Source organism: Condylura cristata, unplaced genomic scaffold (genome assembly GCF_000260355.1).
Source record: "Condylura cristata isolate star-nosed mole 26May11 unplaced genomic scaffold, ConCri1.0 scaffold00023, whole genome shotgun sequence".
Classification (NCBI taxonomy): domain Eukaryota; kingdom Metazoa; phylum Chordata; class Mammalia; order Eulipotyphla; family Talpidae; genus Condylura; species Condylura cristata.
Genome location: NW_004567124.1, coordinates 1414991 through 1442053, shown reverse-complemented (window position 1 = coordinate 1442053; position 27063 = coordinate 1414991). Strand labels below are relative to the sequence as shown.

The window sequence follows — 27063 nt, the reverse complement described above, 5'->3', positions numbered from 1 at the left end:
AATCGTTTAATGTGTTTTGTATTTTCTGTGCTTTTAATTCCTAATCTTTATTAATATTTCATTAAAATATTTGGCTTTGTCCAACCTGTTTCTTGGCACTAACTCAGGGTTAGCAGTTTAGCATTCAGAATTTCAACATGGAGTTGGACTTCACTGAAACAATTATTTCTCTTTCCCCACCTTCCTAACTTTGGACAATTTGGACAATAAAACTGTTTTATTAAGGGAGAACGCATTTTCTTAGGATTTCTATATATTGTAAATTAAATGAACTTCTTGCACCTGTCAGCAATCCCCCACCTCCCTTACCCCAAAGAAATAGCTGGGAGGAGGAAGAGAGTAGGGGCTCTGAAATAGGGAAGCAAAGAACACTGAATAGGTTTTGTGCAGAAAGTAGGGTTCCTAGGGCTAGGACTGCCAAGAAATATGAGTCACTCTGGTCTCAATAATCCTTTTAAAAATGGAGGAACAGTCACAAGTGGTATTTTATATCATTTTCAGACTGCATTGTCAGTCTGGCTACTGCATAGCCAGTAGGTTTCCTTTCTTTATCTAATACTTTGATTAGACTATTGACAGATCTTTAGTACATTATACTTGACAGCCCCGACCCTCAAGATATTCCGCTCTCACCCCAACCCCATCTGGGAGCTTGGAGCAGGTGCTGGGCCACGGCCAGTCAGACCACAGTGATCATATCCAGTCCACAGCACCTTCCATTTTATTGTTTTATTTACAAACAGGGTGAAGTCAATTGGGAAAGCCAGGGGTAAGGAGTCAGTCTAGGCCATCCACATGTGGAGTGGTTCCTGGGTCAGTCTCCACCATGAAGGCCGCCTCTTCTATCCTTTCCTGCCCCTTGGTAATGGCCCCTTGATTCCTCAGGGCAGTCTCGCCAGCTGCTCCTGAGCCCTTTTATGAGGGCAGATGGATCCTGGGGAAACGGGAGTGGTAGGAGGGCTGGGGCCCCCTCAGTTTGTGTAAACCTGAGTTCCGATCACACGCATGATTTCCTTCTGTATCTTGGGGTCCTGAGTATTAATGTTGGCATCGCCCACCTGACCATCCTCATATCTGCCAAAGATAGGGCAAGTATGAACACAAGAGGGCAAACAATACCAAAATGTCAACCAGCTAATCTGTATTTGGAGTTGTACTCATCCCATCCCAGAAAATAAAACCCTTTCTTGTTACTCTATAGAGTGGAAAAGATTTAGCTTATTTGGTTTCCTCTAAACAGACCCTGATGTATACCCATTCCCAGCCTCCAAGAGATACCAACTCCACTCAGTCAGGGACAAGTCCCAAATAACAGAACAGACTTTCCCAGTGGTCACACACCATCACACCCCCACTTCTATGCCTCAGAGTAATCCCCAAGGTACCCTCTTAGACTTACACAAAGAAGAACCGTGTGCACACATGGTCGGACACAGGGCACACCCAGATGTTCCCATGCTTCTGGAGGTCCTTAGATGTAATCACTGGGAATAAGGGGCCAAAAGTTATGAATATAACGCTTCAGTCACAGAGTCCAGGAAAGAAAGGGAAGACAAGATATTTTAACATCATCCCTGGCTCGATCAAGGTACAACAGAAATAAAGGTTGGGGAGTGAGAAAAACAGGGATTGGGCGAGTTACCTACCTTCACAAAGTGCTATACAGTTTAGATTCCGACTCTGCAGGAACCTCGACTGAATGGATCGGGTCTGGAAGAGGAGAATAGAGCCAAGAAGACTGTCACAGCTTTCCCTAGAAAGGCTGGTTAGCGGTGATGGTTGGGGTGGGCATCATGGATAGCCTAGGCTCCCAGCTAATGTTCCCCAGTCCCTCCACCCCCTACACACAAATTTGCTTTCCTATAATTAATCTGGTAGAGCTTAGTTTCTCTCTTTATATTTTCATGTCACTGCATTTAAACTCAAGACTCTATTTTCATACTTATGATTGAGAGTACATGACTCTGGAAGTGTGTTCATCTTACAATAATCTTCAAACCACCCAACCCATGCCCCATCCATCCCTGTAGCCTAAAATGACCCTTGGGGAAGGGTTCTGTCTCATTGGAGCAGAACCAGTGATACCTGAGGGATGGTATTCATCCTGTTATATCTCTGGACCAGCTCATCCTTGGAGGGCATCCTGTGCTGTCCTTTTCCCATTCCTGTCACAGAATAATAAACCCAGGTCATTCGCCCATTCTTTCATTATGTATTTTTTGCAGTACATACCATATTCCAGGCACTGAATGAGATACTTGGTGATACAGAAGTGAATAAAACATGTAAGATAAATGTCCCTACAGAATTTAGTCTGTTGGAGAGGACAGGCAAGGAACATGTAATTTATTTATAACACCACATGGTAAAGGTTATGATGAGAAGAAAACAGAGCACTGTGTGAGCCAGCCTTTGAAGAAGGCTTTCTGGTGACAGTTGGATTAGGACTAGATAGTTAAATAAAGGGGGATAAGAATTCTGGGCAGAGGTAATAAGATATATCAGATCTTAAGGAAACAGGAACCAAGAGATGACATGGAAGAAGTGATGCAGGGTCCGATTAAAGCAGGCTAGAGGCCATATTAAGACAACTGGAACTTATCCTGAGAATATCAGGGAATCACTGAAGGGCTCTAAGACAGGAACAACATTGAATGAGCCAGCAGTGAGGGGCCAAGGCAGTGACATTAACTCAACTATCAAATGCCAGGCTGAGTGAAATGAGTGGAGAAGCAGCAAGCAGAGCAAGTCAGATCTACTCTAGTAAAAGTTACATAAAATACTCTGTTATAGAGACTCACAGTCTCTATAGGCTCTGTTACAGAGCCTCAGAGGAGGCTCTCAGAAAAGGTCATTCAAGCAAAACCTATCCTATCAGTCCAATATAGTGATAAGAACATTGGTAAAGCAGTGAAGAGACCTGGATATACCACTCCTAGCTCTGCTACCCCAAGGAAGTCACTTAACTTTTCTTGTCAGCTTTCTTATCTATAAAGTAGTAAAAATTGGAAGAGATGATCTATAACTCTAATAGTAAAATCCTATGGTATTTTGTATCTATAATCAATGAGGAGGGGGAGAGAGAAAAAAAGGTTGGTGTCATATGATACTTTTATGTAGTCAGTAAAGTGCTAAAAGATAAGAAGTCAAGAGATCCCTGGCTCTACTTGATAACTAAAGGTATTTAGGCATTTAGTGGTAATAAAAGGACCAATGGGAGAGGAGAGAGGGATGACAGAATAGGGAAAACACAGGGAAGAAAGGATCTGTGGGCAAAGAGTCAGGAAAATCTCACTATTTGGAAAATTTTAAGAGTTTAATTAGAGGAAAGCCAGTGTTGGGACAAAGATAAAAACTGAGGGACCTAAACAAAGAACTTTAAGAGACAACCCCAACTCCACCCCCACTATGAACACCAATCACACAAGGTAAGATTCATTCTCATGTTCAATACAAATTGATTGAGCATTTTCCATGTGTAGATTAATCATAACCTTTGATTCATAATACACTATCATTTATTTATTAGGATAATGAATTATAGACCCAATCGAAGAACTAAATCTAAGAACTATTCATATAACATCACCAATGACTTATACCTAATGATGTACCCCCACCCTATTCCAACTATCTAATCCCTCTTAGGAGATAACCCCTAACATGAAATTTGGGCTCTTTTTTCTTTAGTTTACCACAGCAATGTACAGACCCATTTAACTGATGTTTAATTTTGTCTGCATATGAACAACATAAAAAGGGCACTTTTAGGCTTGCCATTTTGTTGTTTGTTGGGCTTATCAATTTTTATTCAACTTATTACTAAGACTTCCATATTCCTGAATATCACTATTGGCTCATTTTCATTACTGAATAATAATCCATGGTGAGAATATATTCAAATATATTTATCCATTATCCTGATGGAGACTGTTTCCAAGATTTGCTGTTGCAGGGTTGCTTGGAACATTTGTGTAGACATCTCTGAGTGAACATGAAATGAAACAGGAATGAAAGTGCTGAGTCACATAGAAAAAGCTTTTTGGCTTTGTAAAATTTAACACCAAATTGTTTCCAGTGATTGTATCCACTTATATTCCCAATAGCATAGAAGAGAACTTGCTAATATGCAACTTCTGGTACACCCAGAAGTATTATCAGATTTCTTAAGTTTTGCCATTCTATATGGAATGCTAAATGACCAATGTGGTCTTGATTTTACTTCCTTAACAGTTTTTTGGTTATTTCTTCAGTGAAATGCCTATTCATATCATTTTCTACTCTATCTTTTCCTCATTGTAAGAATTTTTAGACTTGGTTTTATGTGTTCTAAGTGTCTTCTCTGAGTTTGGACCATGTCTTTTCACATAGAACAACAGAAATTCTTGGTTTTAATGAAGTAAAATTAGTCAATCTTTTATGACTTTTAATTCCCTTTTTCTATTTTCTTGCTATTGCTGTATATGAGCAGAACATTTATTTCTTGAAAGTTTAATACTCAATTATAAAACTGCCCGAATTGTTAAGTTTTTTGGTTTGTTTCATTTTTGTGGAAAAATTTAAACTGCTATTTCAATGTCTTTTACAAGTCTTAGAGCTATCCAGACTTTCTGATTCTTATATCAGTTTGTAAAGTTTTATTTTTCTAAGAATTTATTTTGTCAATTTCCAAATTACTAGCATAAAGTTGACAGAATTCAGAATTCTTCCACTAGCTTTTAAAACACTGCTACGTAAAATATGGACTTTCTTTACATCTTCAGAATAAAATCCTTTTTTCTTGTATTTAATGTGACAATGTATATAATAGCGGACAGTTTCAATTGTAAAAGGTGTCTGATACTGAAAATAATGTCTCTAGAAATGTAAGCCAGTGGAAGGAATTTAAGCCTTCAGGTGTCTGCACATATAAACATATATGTCCACATGTCCCACACAATCGGTATTGACAGGCTATTGTCGATACTAAAAATGTGGTCTATTGAAAGCCTACTTTCATCTCTCAATTATTCTCTAACCATTTTCAGAGCCAAGTTCCTATAATGAAAACCATCTCCCTAGAGTTCTATTGAAGAAAAAGGGAAGTAATTCGATTTATCTTGTAAACAATGTAAATTTCTAACAAAAGAAAGTAGAAAGAGACAGACTATATCTATGACTGGGGAAAGCTGACATAGACCAAGTATCCATGATGGAATAGAAGGAGAGCACATAATCACATATTAACAAAATGGATGCAATGTAAATAGTCAAGGAGGCCACAGAGTATTTCTTACCTGAGTATCCAAAGGAAATACTGGAGATGGGGCTCAGGTAGATGCCTTTGCCATAGGCTGCTCCATGCAGCTTGCAGGGAAACACCAGGATGAGCAATATAAGCCTGGGCCCTCCCATGGCTGTATATTAGGCAGCCATAAGGCTTCTCCAGTCCTCTGTCCCTCCATTTATTTTCTCACTTATTCAAGTAACTCTAAGCACCTACTCCTGAAAAGCTGCTGGCTGAAAAATGGATGCTGATGAAATACTAGCTATTGATGCCTTAGAGAATGAGGAGTAGCAGAACCAGAATCAATCCCTCAAAATCCATGACCCATTCCCCAGGATTTGGTACATATATGCAAATTTCTTCCCACGAGGAACTATAAAACAGGGAGTCAGGACAATAACCATTTCTTAGAATTTTATACGATAATGAAATTCAACTATATCAACTCTGAGTAGATAATCACATAAACTGAAAAGCTCTAATAGGTTAGTGTATCATAGTAACTGTGATCAGCAACCCCTACCCACAGCTATATTCTCATCCCTCAACCCAACAAAAAATAGCCTGGAGTCAAATATACATTCCTGTTCATTCTACACATATAGGTCTAACTTCCTCCTAGAGAAGCCTAGGTTTGCAAATGCTGAGGCAAAAATCATTCAGTACCTGAGAGCAGCCTTCCCCCAAACTGAGTGGGACAGGGAGAGGGGAGTAGAGAAAAAAGGAAATGGGGCAAAGACTCACCTGCAGTTTGGTGTAGGATGCATTGACCAGCCCATTGCGCAGGATCGAATGCCAGTTCTCAATGTGGGACCCACTGGAAGGCAGGGTAGAATACATATCTCCTCATGGAATAAGGGTCCCAAGAGCACTTCCAAGACTGCCACACCCACCCATTCTCACCCTCACAGGACATAAAGAAGGACAGAGATACTAGCAATGGACATGCACATGAATATAGTTACAGGCAAGCAAGATGAGTGTGTGTGGCTAATTTCTAGGTCCATCCTCTCTTTTGTGCTTCAGCCAGTAGCATCTAAATTCTCAAGTGCTAATTCAGTATTTCGTTTGCCTAGTCTCTTGCTGAGTTTGTCAACAAATCAAACAAATTCATCTCAAACTACCAAGTTTATCACTGATCCTAAATATGGCTTCCAGTGCTGACTTGACATCTATTTAAAAGGAATATACCACCACTCCCTTTAAGTTACTTTTAATATCCCTTTTCTTCTTCTCTCTCTCTTTCCCTCCTTCCACAATCAGGCAGAAATTGCTGCTTTCCTTCAAAGTAGTTTTCAAATCTATCCTCTCCAATCTGTTCCCTCAACCACAACTTTTTACATGTATAGTATCATTTCTCCTCAATTATATCCTAAGTAGCTTGAGAGTAGAGACTATACACATCATTTGTATTTTTTAATCCTCTATAGTACCTGCCATTTAGCACAAAGTAACATTTAATAAGTATTAGCTGACCAAATGGTTGATGAACAGATAATTCAAAATCATACACTCTTAGTAGAACTTGCTTTCCATTTGTCTCCAACACATCCCCTCACCCCAACCTTAGTCCCTACCACCATCCTCACTGGAAGGCAAAGGTGCTGCCATAGAGCTTCTTGGCGGTCCGGAACCGAGCCTCCTTGGCAGGAGGGCTGCTCAGCAGGAGGAACTGGTGTGAGGTGTGCATGAACTTCAGCTGCTGCCCAGGTTGGGGGTTGGATCAGGAAAACAAAGCAGAAATTGAGATCAGGGAGGGAAGGGTTGGAGATAGGGAGTAACTCAGCCTTAAACAGACCCCCAAATAAGGGAAATATGCTTTGGCCCAAAGATTAGTGTTAATGAACAGAGCAAACCTGGCAGACCTAGGACCAATGTAATTAGTTGGCTTAGAGTCCCTCCCTGCCTCTTAACTTAAATCTAAAAGTTTAGTGAAAGAATGGTCACTTACCCTGCTGAGAGGTAGTTTGACAATGTGTGACCTGTTGCTAGAGATGATCCTAGCGAAAAACAAAAAGAAAAAAAAAGATAAAATAAGCATGGTTAGGTCTTCCTGAACAAAGAAGTCTTGCTTTACCCCGGAAGAGTAAGCATGGATCCCTGAGGTGTATGAATTATGTGAAATGTCAAGGTCACTATCTGGAGACTTTTGTGGTTGGTGATACATGTGTCTAAATAGGTGTGAAAGGGAAGCTACTGACCAAATACCACTTAGTTACAAAGTTGTTTTCAAAAAAGAATGAGAGGGAATAGTTGTCCTACACTGAGGACAGGACAAGAGGAAGAACACAGGAGTTAAGCTACACAAGACAAAAAAAACCAGAAAGGAGTATATATTAGAGTGATGACTTATACTTGGGATTTAGAAACTTAAAATTACAGCTCAGAAGCCATGCCACCTGTTTTCAGGAAAAGCCTGAAGGTTCTCAGGAATCAGGAAGAATAGAAAAGTTATTTTAGGTGTTGAAAACGAAATAGAAGAAACCAGAACTTTCTACAAATTCAAGGACAGATTGTTGTACTATATGCTGGATGAATTGAGAAGACAGAGAACAAAGACATAAAACATTACAGTTCAGCAAGGGGGCATTATCTTCTGAAGTGGATACAGTTTGATTTTTTTGTGCATCTATATGGCTGTGACCTCCTAGAAGGCCTATGCTTGGTCAAGGCATTGAGCTGATCCCAAAGACTAACAAGAGGGAAGCAAGTTAAAAGGGAAAAACTATGTCAGGACAACAGAATAGAAATCCAGATCAGGGAGGAAGAGAAGGGAGGAAGGGCAGTAGAGAATGGTCAGAATCTTTGTTAACAATGGTGCATAGAAGCACAGTGTACATTACAAGGAAGGACTTGAGACAGGGTAAGGGAGTAGAAGGAAGAGAAACAAAACCTCTCTAGATTCACTGAAAACTTAATTGAAGTGAATAGTGTTAATTCCTAAATCCAAGGGAAACTCCACCACCTACTGGGACACAGGAAAAACCTAAGAACATGAGACATGGTCAAAATTTGTAGCATCTGAGTTCTTTTCAAGGCCAAGAAAGTGCAGCCATAAAACTGCTATCTTTAGGAAGAATACTGAAATTGCCTCTAAGAGAAGATGCAGGCTCCATGCCCAATACAAACACCACCCCCTTTCAAAGATAAGCCATTCTGTCATTACCATTGCAGGAGAGGATGGGCCAGGGGATCCAGCTTGTCCATCTGCTTCTTGATTTCCAGATATGAGCCCTGTAAGACAGTGGCTATAAGGTTACCTCCAAGGAGAGGTGGAAGCCCTACAGCTTTCCAGAGACTGACCGTGAGAGCCCAGAGCAAGATAGGAACTGAAGGCCACACTAAGGAAAGAGAAGACAGGGTGCCCACCCTCAAGGAGTCAAGTCAGATTAAGGAGACTCATAAATATGAAAATGACTGAAGGTGCTTACAAACAACATGCAGGTGGGTCTCCCTCATTTTATGCAATTCCTACAGCCCTAACAAGTTATTTGCAAATATAAATAAATAAATATCCCCAAAAGATTAAGGCTAAAGAATCCTGTGATAAAACTTTACATAAAGCTTAGACCTTCTGACCAAAAAAATAAAATAAAATAAAATCACCTCTGCTTGGTGTATATTATCTGTTATTCTGAACTGTGACATATAGGATTTGCTGAGAAGAGGCCCACCTGTAAATGTGAGTACAAATGAATGTCTATTCATGCAGAGACTGCAGACGAGGGGTGGGAAAGTCTGGTGAGGGACAGCCTTGAGTCAAAGGATGGTCACTGCTCCATGTGGCCGCCCCACCTCTAGAAGGATAGAAGATGTAGGCCCCTGGATCTAGTTCCTTACCTCCAAGCCCCCTGCTTTACCCTCCCAGCCATGGGCATAAGTTTTCTCCCTTTTCTATTTCCCTAAGAATTATGAGGAAAACATTAAATATGAACAACTTGTGAAAGAATTAGTAGCAAAGGTAAAGGTTGAGAGATACATCAGAAGAAAGAGGAGTAACAACTAACAAAACAGAACAAAAATTGGGAGGCTAAAGAGGGAAGACTAAAGAAAATACAGTGAGAAATTTAAGTAGTATCTCTAAATCTTCACCTGACTCTCCAAAATTCTAAGCTTCAGAATAGGACAATTGAGTGAAGCAGGCAGTATGCAGGAGATAGAGAGCAGAATACCTGGGTCATCTCCCGGATGGACATCACACTATCCAGAGCTTTCTGAAGTCGCTCATAATTCTTTTTCTGTGGAAAATATAGGTACAGAACCATATGAAGAAGAGTGAAAAAGTGTAAGAAGACAATGAAAAGGAATATCAGATGTACAAAAGTAGTCTAAATCCCAGGGAAACAACGTAGTATGTCATTGAAGGAATACAGAATTCTTACCACAGAGTTCTGGAATCATATCCTAGTTCTCTTTTACCAACTTTGTGTAAATGAAAACAGAAAGTCCCACCAGTCCCATAAAAAAGTTCTGAGCATTAAAAAAATATAAAGTACTTAATAAAATGCCTGATATATAACAATAAGTGTCTGTGGTTAATTTGTTCAATGGTTAATTATGTTGTGCCAACTTGACTGGACCAAGGATTTGGCCAATTATCAACCTGGGTATGTCTATGAAGGTGTTTCTATGTGATATTAGCCTTTGAAAAAGTAGACTATGCCCTCCCTAATTTAATGGGCCTCATATAGTCAACTGAATAGAAGAAAAAAAGCTGAGTATACCGACCCTCTCCTTTCTGACTGCCTGGAGCTGGTGCATTATTCTTTCCCTCATATCAGCCTGGAATTGTAAAATAGGGGCATATTGTGTTAGGCCCCTAGGCCCCTCTGTCTGGGTCTCAGACTCACCCTGGGCCCAGAAAAGAGGGCAGGCAAATAGCATTCCTGGTGCCAGCTCCTGGAACGGCTGAAACTAGACCCTGATTATCAGCTCCTGACTCATGACTGAGACATCTGTTCTTAGAAACCCATCCTTGAGTGTTGTGAAGCTTGTTACTCTTTGAATTTGCATCGGCTCTGATGTATGTAACGGCCAATAAGGGCCTATATATTCTCTGGCATTCCTATGGTCTGGGTCTTGCTCTCCCTGTGTGGCCTGCATGCCTGCAGGAAGGCTTGACCCCAGCTAGCTGGCTTAATAAACTCTGCTTGCTTGTGCAACTCTGGTCCTGTTCTTTGTTGCGGGGGACAACCAGGTGATTTCGGACCTTAACACTGGATCTCAAGCCTGTTTGCTTATGGACTGGAATTTACAAAACCAGTTCTTTGGTCCTGCAGCTTGCTGATTGCAGCCTTCATAATCACATGAGCCTATTTCATATAATAAATTGCTTTCTATATGAATCTCTTATTGGTTTTATTTCTCTGGAGAATCCTAACTAACAGTATTTTACGTACATTCTCTCTCATTTTGTCGACTATCTGCACTATAGATAACCCCTGCTTGCATATAAAGAGACTGAAATTCACAAAGTGGCGTGCCTAACAGCATTCAGCTAGGGAGCAGCAGAATCTCAAAATGGAATCTAAGTCTGTCTGACTTTAAGCTTATGTTCTTCTCTAATAGTGACACAATTAACATTAATTCGTTCCCCCTCTGACAAACTGAGGGGAAACAGATAATGCTTAGGGTTTGAGAGTTTCCAAAATCAAGTGTTCAATTTGTTCTTTTCCTTATTCCAAACTGTATGTACCCTGGAATGAAGGCCTCCTATATTCCTTAACCTTGACTTTCTTCCCACATAACTATACCTTAGGGTTAAAGGCCAGAGTCTTGGGATCAGTGGGGTCCACCACAGAAGGATAAGGCTCAAAGATGATGCTCTTTCTAGGGGACTCCAAAGCTGCCCTACACATGGCCACCAGCAGATCCACCACCTCAGAAGAATGAAAAGAAAGGAGACAGAAGTTAAGTGATTTCCTAGTATTGAGATTCACACAGATCTGTAGTCTCTCAGCATTTCTCTGTGATTGTTTAAAGATATATTCATAGCTTTTAATTAGAAAATAAAAGTTCATAATAAAATTCATAATGATTTAAAGAGATTAAAAAGAAGATAAAGAGTATTCTACTGCTCCCAAACAATTCTCATTCCTCACATGCAATTGCTGCTAAGATTGATATATAGCCTTCTGAATATTTTTATATGGAAAGTTATAATATAAATAGGCAAATAAAAAAAAAGAATTATGGGGCCTCCCTGATGGTGCAGGTGCAGGAGTTAAAGACACAGCACTATTAAGCAATCACCAGTTACTATAACATAAGTTTGATTCCCGGCCAGGGAGCTGACCCACACAGTGCAGGAGACCTCCCCTGTCTTATCACTGCTCCCTTCAGCAGTGTATTTCTGTCAGTCTGCCTGTTCTGTTCCCCACTCTGTCTCTGGTGAATCCTCTCACCCATCACACCTCTGGCCTACCTCCCAGTTCTTGTATACAAAATACTTTAAAAAAAAAATAATTGTTACATATACACCATTGTGTTTCCTTTTTTGTAACTTACCATCCATAAGTAATAGCTATAAAATATTTCTACTGTAAGGACATACATTTCTTTAACTGATGGAGTATACACTTTTTTTTTTTTTTACCATCACACACAATATTAAACACTCTTACACAAGAAAGCATTTCTGAAGGTTATATTCCAAGCAGTCAAAGTGCTGGGTTTCTCTGCCTTTCTCGATCCCAATTTCCCATCAGCATTCTCTCTGCTCATACCTCTGCCCCAGTGGCCACCTCCTCTGCAGCTCCAGACATGACTCCCAGGGTGTAGAAGGAGAAAACGCACAGCTCACGAGTACAGACGGCTGGCTGAGTGGATATAAACAGATGGTGGTGTAGGGGTGTGAAATAAGGAACTGGAGGGAGAAAGGGACAGTTCTAACTTCAGACAACTCGAGAATAAGGTAGGAATTTGGGATCCTCTACTTTAGGAGAAAACCATAAAAAGTGAAGTATTAATGCTGTCTCCATTATGTAGGTAGTTAGATGTTCTGTCTTCTGAATTTCCACAACACTACTCATATTTGTTCTATACTCTTACAGCTAAGCAACTAACTAAGTCTCAGGGGATGGCAATCATATCCAGTCATTTTTATCAATATCTGATTCCTATTTTTAAATATTGGGTGGGATAATATCTGCAAAACTATTCATATTTGCTCATCTTTCTAAACAGTACTGTTAGATTTGTTTCATGAGAAAAACAATTATTTATAGAGTTTCAGAGAGTATGGATAGAATTCTGCCTTTATCACAGATCCAGGAAAAAGAGTATCTAAAGAATAAAGGGGGCTTTGCTAACTAAGGTCAAGGAATAAAGACATATACCTTGAGCATGGACCCATTCTGGAAGACATGCTGCTCATCACACACCACACAGTACTCGTTCAACGTTGGAATCCTCTGCTCTGCATACTTCATGATCTGGGGCAAGAAGAAATTTTATTAAGACTTTTGGAAGTACAGATACAGATATGGGAAATGTAAACACTTTTTTTCCTAAGATTTATTTATTTACGCATGTAAGAGCTGGGGTGAACACCAGAGGTGTGGGGAAGAGGAGTGAGTAGATTCACAAGAGACAAAGTGGGGAGCAGAACAGGCAAATCTACTGAAACACACTGCTGAGGGGAGCTGTAAGAGAGACAGGAGAGGTCAGCTCCCTGGATAGGGATCGAACTGGTGCTGTAGCAGCTGCCATTGCTTCATAGTGCTGAGACTTAATCCCTTAAGCCACCAGAGAGGCCCCCTAATGTCAACTTCTATTCCAGCTACACTCTTTCTCCCTGCCCTGTGTCTAAGGTAGACTCTATTATTAGGCCCTGACTACAGAGTCAGCACCATACTAGAGTAAAAATAAAACCAGCCATGTGTTAAGATACCCTCCTCTTACTTAATGGTATCTATAAACTAAGACAAGTGAGCTAATCTGAGCCTTGGTTTCTTCACTCACAAAGTGGGGCATTATATACATATAAAATGATTGACAGTGATGAACAATTTCTGTGAAAAGTACTTTATAAACATTAACTGGTAATCCCACCATTAACACCAGTTGTAATTGTTACAGAATGTCCTTCCAGGACAGGTATTTGGTCCATGATCAGACAGCAGGGGATCTAAGCAACCATCTCAAATACCTAGAAAAATCAACCTGTCCAGTGGTCAAAACAAATACAACTTTGGTAGGAAAAGAGCACAAATCCAGAGGTCAAGCAGCAATAACCTAAAGTTCTGTTTCCTTTTTAAGCACTCTGTCTTAACATAGTTTTTAAATCAGGTACAATTTGTGTATAAATCAAATTATCCCAGTCCCACATACTTTTTGGCTAGGAAAAGGAAATGGGGGGTTTCACTAGGATACAATGCAGATCTGTTGAATGCCTAGTCTGTACCTAGTTTGGTGAAAGGTCTCCTTGATTATGGAATTTTTTTTTAAGACTTATTTATTTATGCATAAAGAACTGAGATACAGGCCAGATGTACAGGTCAGAGACAGAGTGGGGAGCAGAGCAGGCAGACTGACGAAGTACAGTGCTGAGGGGAGCAGCGGGCGAGACAGGAGAGGTCTGCTGCACCATGTGGATCACCTCCGGGCAGGGATCAAGCTAGTGCTGAAGCTGCTGTGGCTAACTTGCAGTGCTGCGTCCTAACCCATTGTGCCACCAGGGAGGGCCCGATTTTGGAATTTTTTTTTTTTTTAAAGATTGATTTATTTATGCATACAGAATTGGGGTACAGGCCAGAGGCTCAGGGGCAGTGAGAGGCTTCACCAGAGACAGAGTGGGGAGCAGAACAGGCAGATCGACGAAGTACACTGCTGAGGGGAGCAGCGGGCGGGTCAGGAGAGGTCTACCGCGCCATGTGAGTCACCTCCAGGGCAGGCGGGGATCGAACTCATGCGGAAGTGGTTGCTTAGTGCTGTGCTTTAACCTGCTGCGCCACCAGGGAGGGCCCCGATTTTGGAATATTTTAACAGTGTCTTCTAAGACCCTACACTCCAACAGGGGAAATGTGGCAAATATGCAAATTAATTTAAATTCAAGGCAACATAGGGTGCAAAAGTTTAGTGAGAAGAAACACCATTCCAGTTAATATACTTGGAGTAATGGAGATTTTATGTAAAAGGTGGCACCCTAAATCTTGACATAACAAATGTATTAAAGATACAGAAGTCCAGGGAATAGAGACTAATAAAGAAGCAGTAATGAACCAACAATAAAATCAGTCTATGAAGAAAACTGAAGGCCCACAAGCAAGGCTGCTGAGGATCATAAAGAAATTAGTGGGATTCCCTCCCTCGTCTATGCAGTGCCACATCTGCACTTGCTTATAACTGTCTGTAAGTGCTGTCTTCCCAATAAAACCGTAAGATTCTTGAAGATGTGACTTTGCCTTCTTTTCTCCTTATAACACTTAGTATAGTTCTTAGAAGACAGCAACTCAGGAAATATTCATTAAGTGAGGTGGGTCACAGAAGAGTGGAAGAACTTTAGAATAAACTTGTTTACCTGGACAAGGAATCCATATTCCAGAGTGGGGATGTTCTTGCAGTGACCACTGACCTAATGAGTAAAAAGACAGACCCCATGAGATTCCTATGAAGTTGGTGTCTACAGAGACCTCATTCACACTCTTCAGTTAGGGGTTCCTAAAGCAGCTAAACGTGAGCTCTAATCAGACTAAGTAATCCTAAAGTGAGACAAAAGACTGACATTTTTGCCAAAGGTTCTGGAAAAGGGTTCACCTGTCCTTAATCCTCTTTATGTAGCTACAATTGCTGTTAGAGCAGCAATTGACTATCAAGTCTTAACCAAAGCCTAATAAAACCATACATGATTTCTCCTTAGGATGCCCAATCCCAGACTCTACTTTATGGCCTATTTTCAGAAAAGTTTCTCTGACAGCTTGCTTGCTTACTTATTTATTGTGCAGAAGAACTGCAGTGTAGGCCAGAGTGGGTTGTGTGTGTGTATGTGTGTGGTTGTGGTGGTGGGAGGCAGGAAGGAGGACTCACCTGAGACAGTGAGGAACAGAAAGGATATACTGAAATATATTGCTAAGGGGAGCAGTGGGCAAGACAGGAAAAGTTTGCTCTGCCATACATGGGTTAGCTCCCTGGCTGGGATCAATGCAGACCAGAGAAATCCCTCCCTAACAGTTCAAATATCAGCTTTTAGCTATTAAAAATGTGTCCTATCCCACCCACTAATGGTATACACGCAGGTTTCATTTATGGTACCAGAACCACCATGCCCCCAACCACACTCTGAGAAGTGACACTCTCACATTTCCACACTCACTTTCCAGACACCCAAGTAAAACCCTCCCCAGCACATGTACCAAAGGAGAGGTCCGAGCTGGGGGAGGGAGGCCCACGTGCTGGGGGCACAGGAGACCTGCCTGGGGGCTGGGAGGGTAGCCAAACACCTCGACTTTGGGATTCTTCATGGTGCAGGAGATGGAACGGTTCATGAGGCGACCAACCCGAAGCTCTGGTACCCCCAGTTTGCCTTTCAGCATAGAGTCCTGTATGATAGGGAAACTGGGAGACCTGAATAATAAGGAAAGAGAAATTATAAAAATGGGGATTCAGGGTGCACCTTAAAAGAGGACTGGTAGTAAGTGCAACATAAGCCAAGTTAGGTGAAATGATCTTAGTCAACGAACAACTCATAAGTAAGGAAGTAGATCACTGGTATGAATAGATATTATGTCATTATCTGTATGGTCTTCAGATTGGAACATGGAGACAGGGAGAAGCGAAGTCTAATTCACACTCTATAGCATCTAGGTAATATATGGAATAATTCTTTGGAGAAGATACATGTATCATTTACTCAGTGTGAGTGTGTGTTTATACATATATGAGCAAGTACTAAACATTGCATCCAATCCAATGTCAGTCAGCGGTTGTGCCGGACAAATTATAAATTTGGGTCTCTATTTGACTTTGAAAGATCAGAAGATGTGGGGGCATGGGAATTAATGGAGCAATATTATTTCCAAAATACATATTAATATGTAATATGTAAGATAATAAATAAATGTACCCTTGCATATGATCAATATGATCAAGGCTTGATGCCTATCTACTGACTCTACACTCCTTAGGTAATAATAAGAAGGACCAAAGAATTAAAAGATGGAGAGATCGACATGTACTTCTCTAAATACGTACCATAAGCTAGGTAGAGAGTTCTACATAAAGGATAAAATACAAATATTTAGTGAGGAATAGAAAGTGAGGACACAGTGGGGCAGGACTACATGGGTGATATTAGTAGTTAAAGGCACAAAATTGAAAGGATCTAGGGAAAGAAGAAGATATTAAGGTAAGTTTAGGTAATCAATAAGATAGGATGGGGCTAAGACAAGATTAAAGTAACCAGTTCCTGGGGGAGCACTTACTTGGGGATGGGTGAGAAGATGCTGAGGCCAGCTCGGAACTTCTTGATGGTACCACTTGCCTTGAACCAACTGTGCCTCTTCTCCTGCTGGGTCTTCAAGAAATCGTTGCTGAGATGTTTCCATTGTTGGGATGTGAACATACCCAGGATTCTAAGGAGTTAAAAAGAGCAGGTTTAGGCCCTCCCTGGTGGCGCAGCAGGTTAAAGCACAGCACTGAGAAGCTAAAACCACTTCCACATGAGTTCGATTCCCGCCTGCCACGGAGGTGACCACATGGCGTGGCAGAACTCTCCTGACCCGCCCTCTGCTCCCCTTAGCAGTGTACTTCGTCAATCTGCCTGTTCTGTCTCTGGTGAAGCCTCGCACCGCCCCTGAGCCTCTGGCCTGTACCCCAGTTCTGTATGTACAAATAAATAAATCTTTAAAAAAAAAAAAAAGAGCAGGTTTAGGAAGCTCAAGCAGGGGATTAAGTTAAGAAACAGGACTATGAAAGGCAGCTAAACTGAAATAAAAAACTAGTTGTGAGAGGAATGTGTGTCTGAAGATTCTGTGATACAACCTCACCACAAGGAAATGCACTGCCCCTAAGTACCTCTTTACCCTAGAGGGTAAATTGGCACTTAGTCTTGTGGGAATTCCCTGGTGATGCAAGGCGCTGTAAGACACAGCATTATGAAGCTATCTACAGCCACTGCAAGACGAGGGCGCTGGCCCACATGACATGCAGATCTTTCCTGTCTCACCTGTTGCTCCCCTCAGCAGTGTATTTCAGTAGTTCTGCTGTTCTGCTCCTCACTGTCTCTGGTGAATCCTCTCACCCCCCTCCCACACCAAATGTCTAGCCTATACCCAAGCTGTTGTATGCATAAATAAATAAATCTTTAAAAACACGTCTCTTAACCTAAAGGACAAGAAAAATTTTGACATGTTTTTGCCTCTAGGAAGATATTAAAGGTAAGCTTTCGATTTCAAACTGGCAATTTAACACCAAGAATAACCACTGAGAATGGAACGGAATTGTGATGGAGTGGAGAACCCTCTCCATTATGAATAGTGAAGAAAAGGACTTGGGGCATGAGAGACTCTGAAAACGTTATATCCCCAACTTATGGTTTCCAACTTTAGCTGGGCTCTCAGCTATTCTTATAAATCCTTTCACTTTGTCCTTCATCAGTACTCTCTAGCATTCCTCTAAACTGTTGTTCTAAATCTTTACCCTCTTCTTTAAGCTACTAATTTCACCTACAACCAATAATCTTTCTTCCTCCTAAACAGAGAAAAATTGAAGCTATCAGATACCACTCCTACTTTGATATCTCCATTCCCTGGAGACAAGGTGACCCTTTATCCTCTACATCTCACTTGTCTCTTCATCTGTCAGGTATCCTATCAGTCCTTTCCCAAGGTCTACAAAATGTTTCAAGTTTCTGCACCTCAGTCTAGCTACCTGTACATCTTCCTCTCTTTATCCATTTTTTCTCAATCCATACTTACTGTTCCTATCCCACTGTCAACCACTCTTCAACTTAATGCATTTTGATTTATTTTTTTTACTACTTCACCATAATTGCCCCTTGATATTAAAATCTAACAGAAACTTCTAAGTTTTTAATTACCCCCCTTGGCACCTGGCCCTTTTAGAAACTCTCCTCTTGTTTCAGTGACACCATTCTCTTTCTACTCTTACTCAATTTCTTTGATGTAGGACCTTCAGTGCTTCTTCTTCTCTACCTACCTTGCTGGTGTCAAGAGCATTTGTCTGGGTGTTAAGGGAGTTTTATGCCAGATCTTGTTTTCTCAGTCTATCATGCACTCCCTGAACAATTTCATATTCTACACTGGTTGTTAATTTCTACCCATACACTGATATGCATCAACCTTAATCTCTCCTCTAGGGACCAAATCTACCTAACTATATTGAACAGCTGCACTTGAATTTCCCAAGGTTTTTTTTAAGATTTATTTATTGTGCATACAGAACTGGGGTACAGGCCAGAGGTGCAGGGGCAGTAAGAAGGTTCACCAGAGACAGAGTGGGGAGCAGAACAGGCAGATCTTCAAAATACACTGCTGAGGGGAGCAGCGGGCGGGTCAGGAGAGGTCTGCTGCGCCATGTGGATCTCCTCTGGGGCAGGCGGGGATCAAGCTCATGAAAAAGTGGCTTTAACCGGCTGTACCACCAGGGAGGGTCATAAACAAAATATATTTAAAGTGTAACTTATTATCTATCTCACCCCACAACCTTGCTCCTTTTTCTTAAATAACTATTAAAATTGAGTATTACATTTTACCCAGATATTTAGGTTGGAAACTAGAATACTTTTCCTCTATTCTTTGCCTCTCTTGTGATCATATAAAAATATCCAGACCAGTCTTTACATCTATTTTTTTTAAGATTTATTTATGTATACAAGAACTGGAGTGTAGGCCAGAGATGCAGAGGGTGAGACGATTCACCAGAGACAGTGGGGAGCAAAACAAGTAGATCTACTGAAACAGAGGGCCACAACAGATAAAACATGAAAGCCCTGCTGCACCATGTGGGTCAGCTTTCTGACTGAGGATCAAACTCTAAACTCTAGCTGTAGTGACTGGTGATAGCTTGATAATGCTGAGACTTTAACCCCTGTGCCACCAGGGAGGCCCCAGTCTTCACATCTTATTGATTTTTATACCTTACTAATGTCTCTGATATGTCACTCACCTATGCTCTCACCTACGATTTAGTTCAGGACTCCCTTATCTCATGGTTGGATTTGTTCTACTCTAAACCCCTCAAACCACTACTATGCTACCAGATGGTTTTTCAAAAGCTAAATTTGACTGTCATTCCTTTGCTTCAAAAACCTGTAAGGCTCCTAAAAAATAAAAGCCCAAGATCTCTGTTTTGGACTCAGTTTGGCTTCAGTTCCTATCATTCTCCCCTTACATTTATTTGAAGCCTCCTACAAGACGATGCTTCACTTGACTACCTTTGCAAAATGTTACTCACTCCCAGAATCTATCTACACTGAAAATTATTATTCACCCTTGAAAACCAACTACTACCTCTCTTGTAATCTTTCATTCAAAGCCCTTTAACTGCCACCAGATTCTTTTCTCTGTGTTCTTTCAAAAATTCACACATTTAATTGTATGAAAGCACATGTCCACTGGTCTCTAGCTGGAATTTTAAAGAGTAGAATCAGTAATTCACTACTCTGTTATACTAAATACTTTCCAAGATGTTCAATGCATTCAATAAACTAACAATGTCCAAACTCCTGTATCTCCAGTCTGAGAAAAACTTTAAGGAGAGATGTGAAGACAGTGGAACTAATTCCAGTGATATCATTTTCCTTAAATGAGAGAGCCTCCCATCTTACTTCCGGAAGTCTCAAGGTCAGACACTCCAGAAGCACAGGTTTCCCCAACCTACCCATAAATCTGGCTCCCCAAATTTATTTAGTCTTTCTTCAGTTTAGTTCAGAAGTACATTTTTGGAAGAAAACAGTCATCCAATGATCTGCCTGTCCATAAATGTCTCTCACTTCCTGCTTGGTACATGAGCAGAAAGATCAGAATTCTTACTTTTTCAACTGAAGACCCAGCCCAAATCCTTCTTTATTTGATGGCTGAAAAACCTCAATTGATGGTTCTGCAAAGAAAAAAGAAAGTTGCTAGTATGTACATCTTTATCCTCCCAAGACATTTCAGCAAATTAGCTTCCTCAGGACTCTAAGGGGGTGCTAAACAATAATGGAGGAGGAAAATATCTGAAGCACAGAGTAGATTCTGAGAGCTGTCTGATTCATTTCAAATAGTCTCAGTAGGAAGCTGAGGAATAAACATATCTAGGAAACAGAGAAAATAATCCCATTAACCAAGACAGTCTTCCGAGGACAGCTATTAGGTGACAGGGAGTGCTGACTCCAATGATAGGAGACTTCAATGCCCCTACAAATGACTTGTGCACTGAGCCCAGGACCTTGTTTCTTCCTACTTTTCTCTATTTCAATAGGCTTCGAACTGGGATTAGACCACACTCAAGAGCACCCACTTGTCCAAAGACACTGCCTTTACCTGGTCCATCAAGGTACTGGGAGAGAGAAAATCGTAGCCTCAACACAATAGGTTCTGTACGGAGGACCTTCCAGGCTGTAGAGACTTCCTCCTAAGAGTAAAGGAAAGAGTTAATATTTTAGCAACAGAGGAATGGATGTGAAGTTTCCCTATATGACACAGACATGCACATGACAGTACACACCACTGTCTGCTGATGGTGTAGGAAAGACAGGGATGAAGAATATGTGCTCCAATTATAGCACTCAGGAACAAGACTTCTGGCCTACATGACAAAATCCACAAGTCCAGCTAGACGTTGTTGGCAAGTACTAGCACCACTTACATCGAGGAAGCTGATGTTGATGTGGAGGTCAATGTCAACGTCATCGATAGTTCCATATTCTCTATAGAGATACAGGTGACCACAGGTGAGACTCATTAGGGGAGAAAGAGAGGAACAGACTGAGGTGGAGGGGGAACTGAACCTGGGGACAGGGGAAAGGGAAAAGTGGAAGGCAGCAGTGGCTCTAGACTCTGCAATAGCCTAAGTCACATCGATGATCACTACTTTCTCCAGGTCAGAAGGGCATCTCATTATCTCCAAGGTGAAACTATCAGGCTAGAGGAGTCTAGGCTACAAGTACTATTCTGTCCTATACTCGTTACACTTCCCTACTCACTCCTGTCCAGCTAACCTTAAATACTGTGAGCAACTCTCACTACCATTAAAAATTTAGCTGAGCCCACAGATCCCCATCACACCTTAATTAAAGAAAAAAACCTCTAGCCTTTTAACAATTCAGATATCTTCCCTGGAGTCCCACCTGATAGATACAGAGTTCTCACTGTAGATTTCCTTCACGGCTTCAATGTCTGCATCAAGCTGTGGGTGTCGATACAGGTCAGCTGCACAGCTTCCCTGAGTCAGCAGCAAAAGTGGTGGTGGTGGTGGTGGTGGTGGGAGTGGGGAGACAAAAGAAGCAGCAGATTATAAAAACCAACAAAAAAATAAACAGGAAAATCAAATTATTAGCAGCACGAAACAGCTGCTTCTGTAAGGTTCTAAGTGGTAGCACTAGCTGGGGATTTCAATAACAGATAAATCTCTCTCCATTCCCACTCTTAAAGTTCTAGAAGCTGCAAGTGTTGCTTGAGTAGTTCAGATTCTAGTCTCTAGCTTTTCTTCCCAAACTTTAACTAGATACTTAAATGTCCCTTTGGTGAGAACTCAGGACAGGTTAGAGTGCTTTCAACTCAGATTGGTTCTCTTTGAAAAATACAGTGTTCCTGCTCAGGGTCATGCCTTAGCATTATCACTGGTAGGGTAATCTTTTAAAAAGTCTGACATTAATGAATGAAATAGCTAAAGAGGGAAGTCAGAAAATAATACATTTCCAGCTAAGTGCAAATGGATAGCTTTTTTGAGGAGGAAAGGTTTAAGTTCCAGGGAGGTACAAGGATATGAGATTAGTTGACAAAACCATAGTCAGACCACACTAACATATCCTCATCTCATTTCTGCTCCAGAATAATCTTTCACTACTGGTTTATCCAGATAGAAGCACATACCAAGACCATCCAACATGGGTCTGGGGTTTGTAACCTCACCTGAACTCCATAGAGAAATTCCTCTGATTCATTATCTCCCTCCGAATCGTCATCATTCCAGAACTGGCCTTTGATGTCCTAGTGATGAAAAATGATATAATCCTTTGCTCGTTTCTTGCTATCCCATGGAACACGGTAGAGTGATAAAATGGGAAAGATGCCCACAAAGAATATGAGAAGGCCCTTGGGATAAAATAACTGAGGTCCTAGTTTCTTTACTAGTCCCTTCTCCTCACCCTTTGGGAGGATCTGTCTCTTCTGACTGTGGTCATATCTGTGGTATAGTCCTGAGTTGCTGGGATGGAGGAAAACAAGAGAGAACTGCAGACTTCTTCCTATGACGATTGAGGCTCTGGTAGCCAGTGAGGGAGGGATGGAAAGATTTCAATGTCAAGGTTGATCCCTAGACAAGTCTAGGTTTGCGTACAAACTGGCCTCTTTAAGATCATTACCCAAGGCAGCAGCTGCCAAGAATACTTAAGGTCTCCTGTCTCATTACCCCCTTTCTATGCTTTATTCTCTCTTTTCTTCCCAAGAAGATCCACCTCTACACATACCCAAGTACAGGGTATCAACAGGGTTAACATTCCAGTGGACACTTGACACCATGAGCAGTACCTAACTATATATATATACTTATATGCTATATACCTATGATAAAGTTTAATTTATGAATTAGGCACAGTAAGAGATTAATAGCAATAACTAAAAATGAAGTACAATAATTAGGACAGTTTATTATAAGTTATGTGAATTTCTTATTGTATATACTTTCAGTTGTCTGTGAATACCTAAAACTATGGAAAACAAAACCACAGATAAGGGGGACTATTGTGACCCTGTTTCCATGCCTCTTCTTCAACTTCAAATAGCCATTCTACCTTTTAAAAAGGTGGGAAGGAAAATACAAAGAAAAAGTTGTGGTCTGCCCTTTGTCCCATTTACCCCCTGGATGATCAGTTGAAGCAGTGGGCAGTCAGTTCTCACCATTGGGTCAGTGGGTCACACACACTCCCAGTTCAGTGCTAGGCAGCACCCCTCCATACCACCAGCTGAACCCTGGCCAATGAGATGGGCATTTAGGAGGCCACAAAGGAGACAAGGGAAGGGACAATGTCAGGGGCTGACTGGAGATCTGCTGGGGGATGGTAGGCTCGGCTGTTGTCGTAAGAAGTCACTGTCCTGTGGAAAGTAGACAACAATTGGTTTCATCACCACTGAACAGCTGGATGGTATATACACAGGCACACATGTTTACAGATACACTTTTATTATACAGATGTACAGATACTTGCACAAAAGGAGACATGCATGGACACACACTTGTTTACATAGTTCTTTTGAGATAATAAACCAAGAAAGCACTATACAAACAGACAGTATTGTTCCATTTAAGCTAGAGGCATGGGAGTGAAGTAAGTCCCTGTTCTAGTTAAGGTTGCTTAAACAACTACTCAAGTCAAAAGGAACGGTGGTAGTACCAGATTACAGTACTCCATTTTGGAATATTCTTCACAGACCAACTCCCATCAAAACTAGATTCTTTTTATAGACTTTTTATCTTTAGAAATTTCCCTGCTTAAGTCATTATCTGTTTTTTAAACACTGATATCAGTATTTTGGTATGAAAATCATAGCTAACTTTGACAGGAAATCCTCAGATCAACATCATCTGAATTATCAGAGCCAAAGTAATGCCCGACACTTATCTTGGTATCTACTCTTCAAATAAAAATGACGACTTTTAAACTAATGCCATTCTCAGCAACATGGATGAAGCCAGAAGGGATTGCACTCAGTGAAATAAGTCAGAAGGAAAAAGAAAAATAGAGGGTGGTCTCCCTTATAGGAGGAAAATAGGGGAACCAAAGATTCAGGAAAAAAAAAAAAAACACAAAATGAAAATAGAAAACTAAAAATCAAAGATACTCTGCATGAGAGGGGGGAGGGAAGAGATCAAAACAAGGGTGTTAGTAAGAGCACAAGGGACTATGGTGATGGTGCATGGGTGAATTGGTGGAAGAAATTCTATGGGGATTACACCCAGGAAAAGAAAGCAAACATTGCAAAAACATGAACAATAATGTAAAATATGTTATTTTTTAAAATAAAAAATGCTATTGTGATCCTCCCAAAAAGTTTATAAAAACACAAACCCTTAGCCCTTTCCTATACAATTCCCCTGCTTCAACCCTCCAGCAGCAACTTTTAGTTTCACTGAAACCTCCATCTACAAAATATTTTTCATTTGTCAAATTATGATGGTTCTAATGGCATAGAACCGCAAAGCTACTTTAAGAGCAGGCTTAAAAAGCTTTCTGTCACTCTCTAGATCAGTAGATCACAAAATGTTTATACACTGCAATCATCCTTAGGTTTCCAGACTGGTGGAGTCAGTAGACCTGAAGCATCAGGGTTATATGGAACTTGTTAAAAATGTAAATCCTCAGTTCCCACCTAAGACCTAATCTACAAACTCCACTTTTTTAAGCCCTCTCAGTTATTCTGATGCATGTAAAACTGGAGACTATTATTCTAAACCCTAGAGTTCCAAGAGTCCATGGTCTATTCAGATACCAAGGTAAGCTTGGTAACTGACCCAAGGTGGGGAAATAAGTTAAAAAACAGGGCAAATTAGCACAACAGTCCTCCAGTTGTTGGCACTGCCAAATTTATCAAAACCAGTACACAAAAGGACACTGCAACTTCAATTCTTATAGATGATTTGAGATTTGCTTTAAAATACTACTCCACCATAAAATGATGGCAAAATGTTGAGGCTGAGTGATGGGTACATTAGGATTGCATATATTCTACCTTCGTATACTTTAATAGCTGGAAAATTTTGTAACAAAGTATTTTAAAAATCAGAGGCTAGTTATTCTCTTGCAGAGGTAACCTAGAAAGTCAACTCTATATGTGAACTGGAAAATTACTTCTAAAACTAAACAAATGCCTCCTGTTCTTCAAACATACCAAGTATAATCCCACCACAGGGTCTTTTTCCTTGTTCCCCCTTCTCTCTTTAAAAATTCTGCTCAAAGGTCACCTTGACCACCATAAAACAGCAACACCCCAACACACATATACTATTCTGTTCCCTGCTTTACTTTTTCCCACAGCTTTCACCACCCTGACATATAAAGCATTGTAGATTTGTCACCTACCAGAAAATAACATCTACAGTGACAGATCTTAACTGTTTTCACTGTTGATATTCAACACATATTTACTGACTGAGTGAATGGATAAACCATACCTGCTGGATAACTAAGTCAAGGGGATATTACACACAAAAACTTAGATGTAGCTATACACTAACAAAATCATACAAAACTAATTTTAAAAAGCAAGACTCCATTCACCTTCAAGTGCAGCTGAGACTCCAAATATGAAGCTCTGGAGCTGAATTTGTGAGATTTGAAAATAAACAGTCAGGTGCTGATCTGGATGATCACAGAGGAATAAAGAGGGAGGCACTAACATCCAGCCTGGGCTGTCTTGGGCTGGGTGATAGGATGACGGCAGCGTAGGCCAGAAGTACCAACTTTTTCAAGGTCTCTGTGTAGATGTCAAGAAAGACAGCCTTTCCCCAAGGGCTGTTCCTGCTCGGTTTCTGCTGTTATGAGAAAAGGGTAATTCAGTGGGAATGGTTTGTTTTGTGGGGTTTTCTGTTTGTTTTTTGGTCTAAGAAAGAGACAATTCAGACTACCAGCTTTTCCAAGTCAGGCTGCTTCAGAAAAAAGGATTCCTACCTTCTATTCTCAATGACAATGTCTTTCTGAGCGATGGAAATGGGTTTAAAACATGAAGAATGGGCAAAGAGGAGAGGTGGCTCACAAAACTCACAAATCCCTGAACTTTTAAAAAGGACTATGGCTTGAAAGAGGGCCTATTTCAGAGCTTTCATGCCATATAAAGATCACTCCAGAACACAGAGGTTACAGTATTTGCTTAAGGTCAGGAGTATAGCGAGGAGTATAGCGGACCAGGACTGAGGCACATTTGTCAGGTCCTAATTACATTCGGAACTGTTAAGAATTAAGCAAGAAAGACCCATCTATTTAGATTTATCTAAATGAGGGAAGGAGGGAACTTTTCAAGAGAAGCTTGGCAAATGAAGACCTGTGAAGAGTGCCCAGAGAACGGCAAAGCAGTAGTTAGTTCAGCTCAGCGATTGAGATGCAGGCAGCTAACAAAGAACGCTTTAGTGATTTGCAAGGCAATAAGCTAAATGTAAATAAGCTTCAAGTCCGGATGACAAAGGTCTTTCCGTAGGTGCCGGAGCGCCTCTAGACCGGACAACTTTACATTTATTCAAAGCAGCCTCCATCTCAACATTTAAACTCGGGGTTTGCCTTCTAGCTTTGTGGTTCGGGGAGAGGCGCTACTCCGCTCTATTTCAAGCGCTCCCCTCTCAGAAAGACCAGGCCACTGAACAAAGAGTGCGGGGGAGAAGCCGAGGAGGACAGCTAGCGCTATCCCGGGTACCTGGTAGAAGGAGAGGACGGGGTTACTCCCAAAGCACTAGCTGCCGCCCGCACTTGCAGGCCCTGAGGCCTCCTCCCTAAGGGGAACAGTTAGCGGTCTTCTCCGGCTTCCTCCGGAGACGCCCAAGACACCCAACACCAGCCTCCCGGGGAGGCACCGCTCAGTGCCCGATCTGTGTTGCGAGCCGCTCGGAGAGAGCGAAGCCGGTGAAGCCCAGCCGGGCCCCTCAGAGCC

At 41.1% G+C, this 27063-nt stretch overlaps 1 protein-coding gene across 6 annotated transcripts in view; it reads right to left on the bottom strand.

The window, feature by feature from the left end:
* Window positions 1-27031, bottom strand: part of PKM (pyruvate kinase, muscle) — a 58775-nt gene extending 31744 nt beyond the window's left edge. Inside the window, exons 1-24 of one of the 6 annotated variants that reach the window (XM_012728587.1) lie at window positions 26830-27031; window positions 25704-25957; window positions 23326-23520; window positions 22575-22690; window positions 22339-22416; window positions 21555-21649; window positions 21074-21134; window positions 20749-20839; window positions 20257-20323; window positions 16687-16836; window positions 15619-15829; window positions 14787-14840; window positions 12604-12699; window positions 11992-12084; window positions 11020-11145; window positions 9439-9504; window positions 8433-8500; window positions 7218-7266; window positions 6856-6968; window positions 6011-6083; window positions 5277-5346; window positions 2086-2165; window positions 1647-1710; window positions 1400-1484 (exon numbers count right to left, since the gene is read on the bottom strand). In XM_012728587.1, coding sequence (XP_012584041.1) covers window positions 1400-1484; window positions 1647-1710; window positions 2086-2165; window positions 5277-5346; window positions 6011-6083; window positions 6856-6968; window positions 7218-7266; window positions 8433-8500; window positions 9439-9504; window positions 11020-11145; window positions 11992-12084; window positions 12604-12699; window positions 14787-14840; window positions 15619-15829; window positions 16687-16836; window positions 20257-20323; window positions 20749-20839; window positions 21074-21134; window positions 21555-21649; window positions 22339-22416; window positions 22575-22610 — 1826 coding nt within the window. In that variant the 5' untranslated portion in view covers window positions 22611-22690; window positions 23326-23520; window positions 25704-25957; window positions 26830-27031. Of the gene's footprint in view, window positions 1-1399; window positions 1485-1646; window positions 1711-2085; window positions 2166-5276; window positions 5347-6010; window positions 6084-6855; window positions 6969-7217; window positions 7267-8432; window positions 8501-9438; window positions 9505-11019; window positions 11146-11991; window positions 12085-12603; window positions 12700-14786; window positions 14841-15618; window positions 15830-16686; window positions 16837-20256; window positions 20324-20748; window positions 20840-20932; window positions 21008-21073; window positions 21135-21554; window positions 21650-22338; window positions 22417-22574; window positions 22691-23325; window positions 23521-25703; window positions 26606-26829 lie in introns of those variants that run through there. The other 5 variants (XM_012728588.1, XM_012728586.1, XM_012728590.1 and 2 more) reach the window with 5 other exon arrangements.
* Window positions 27032-27063: the final 32 nt, after the last annotated feature.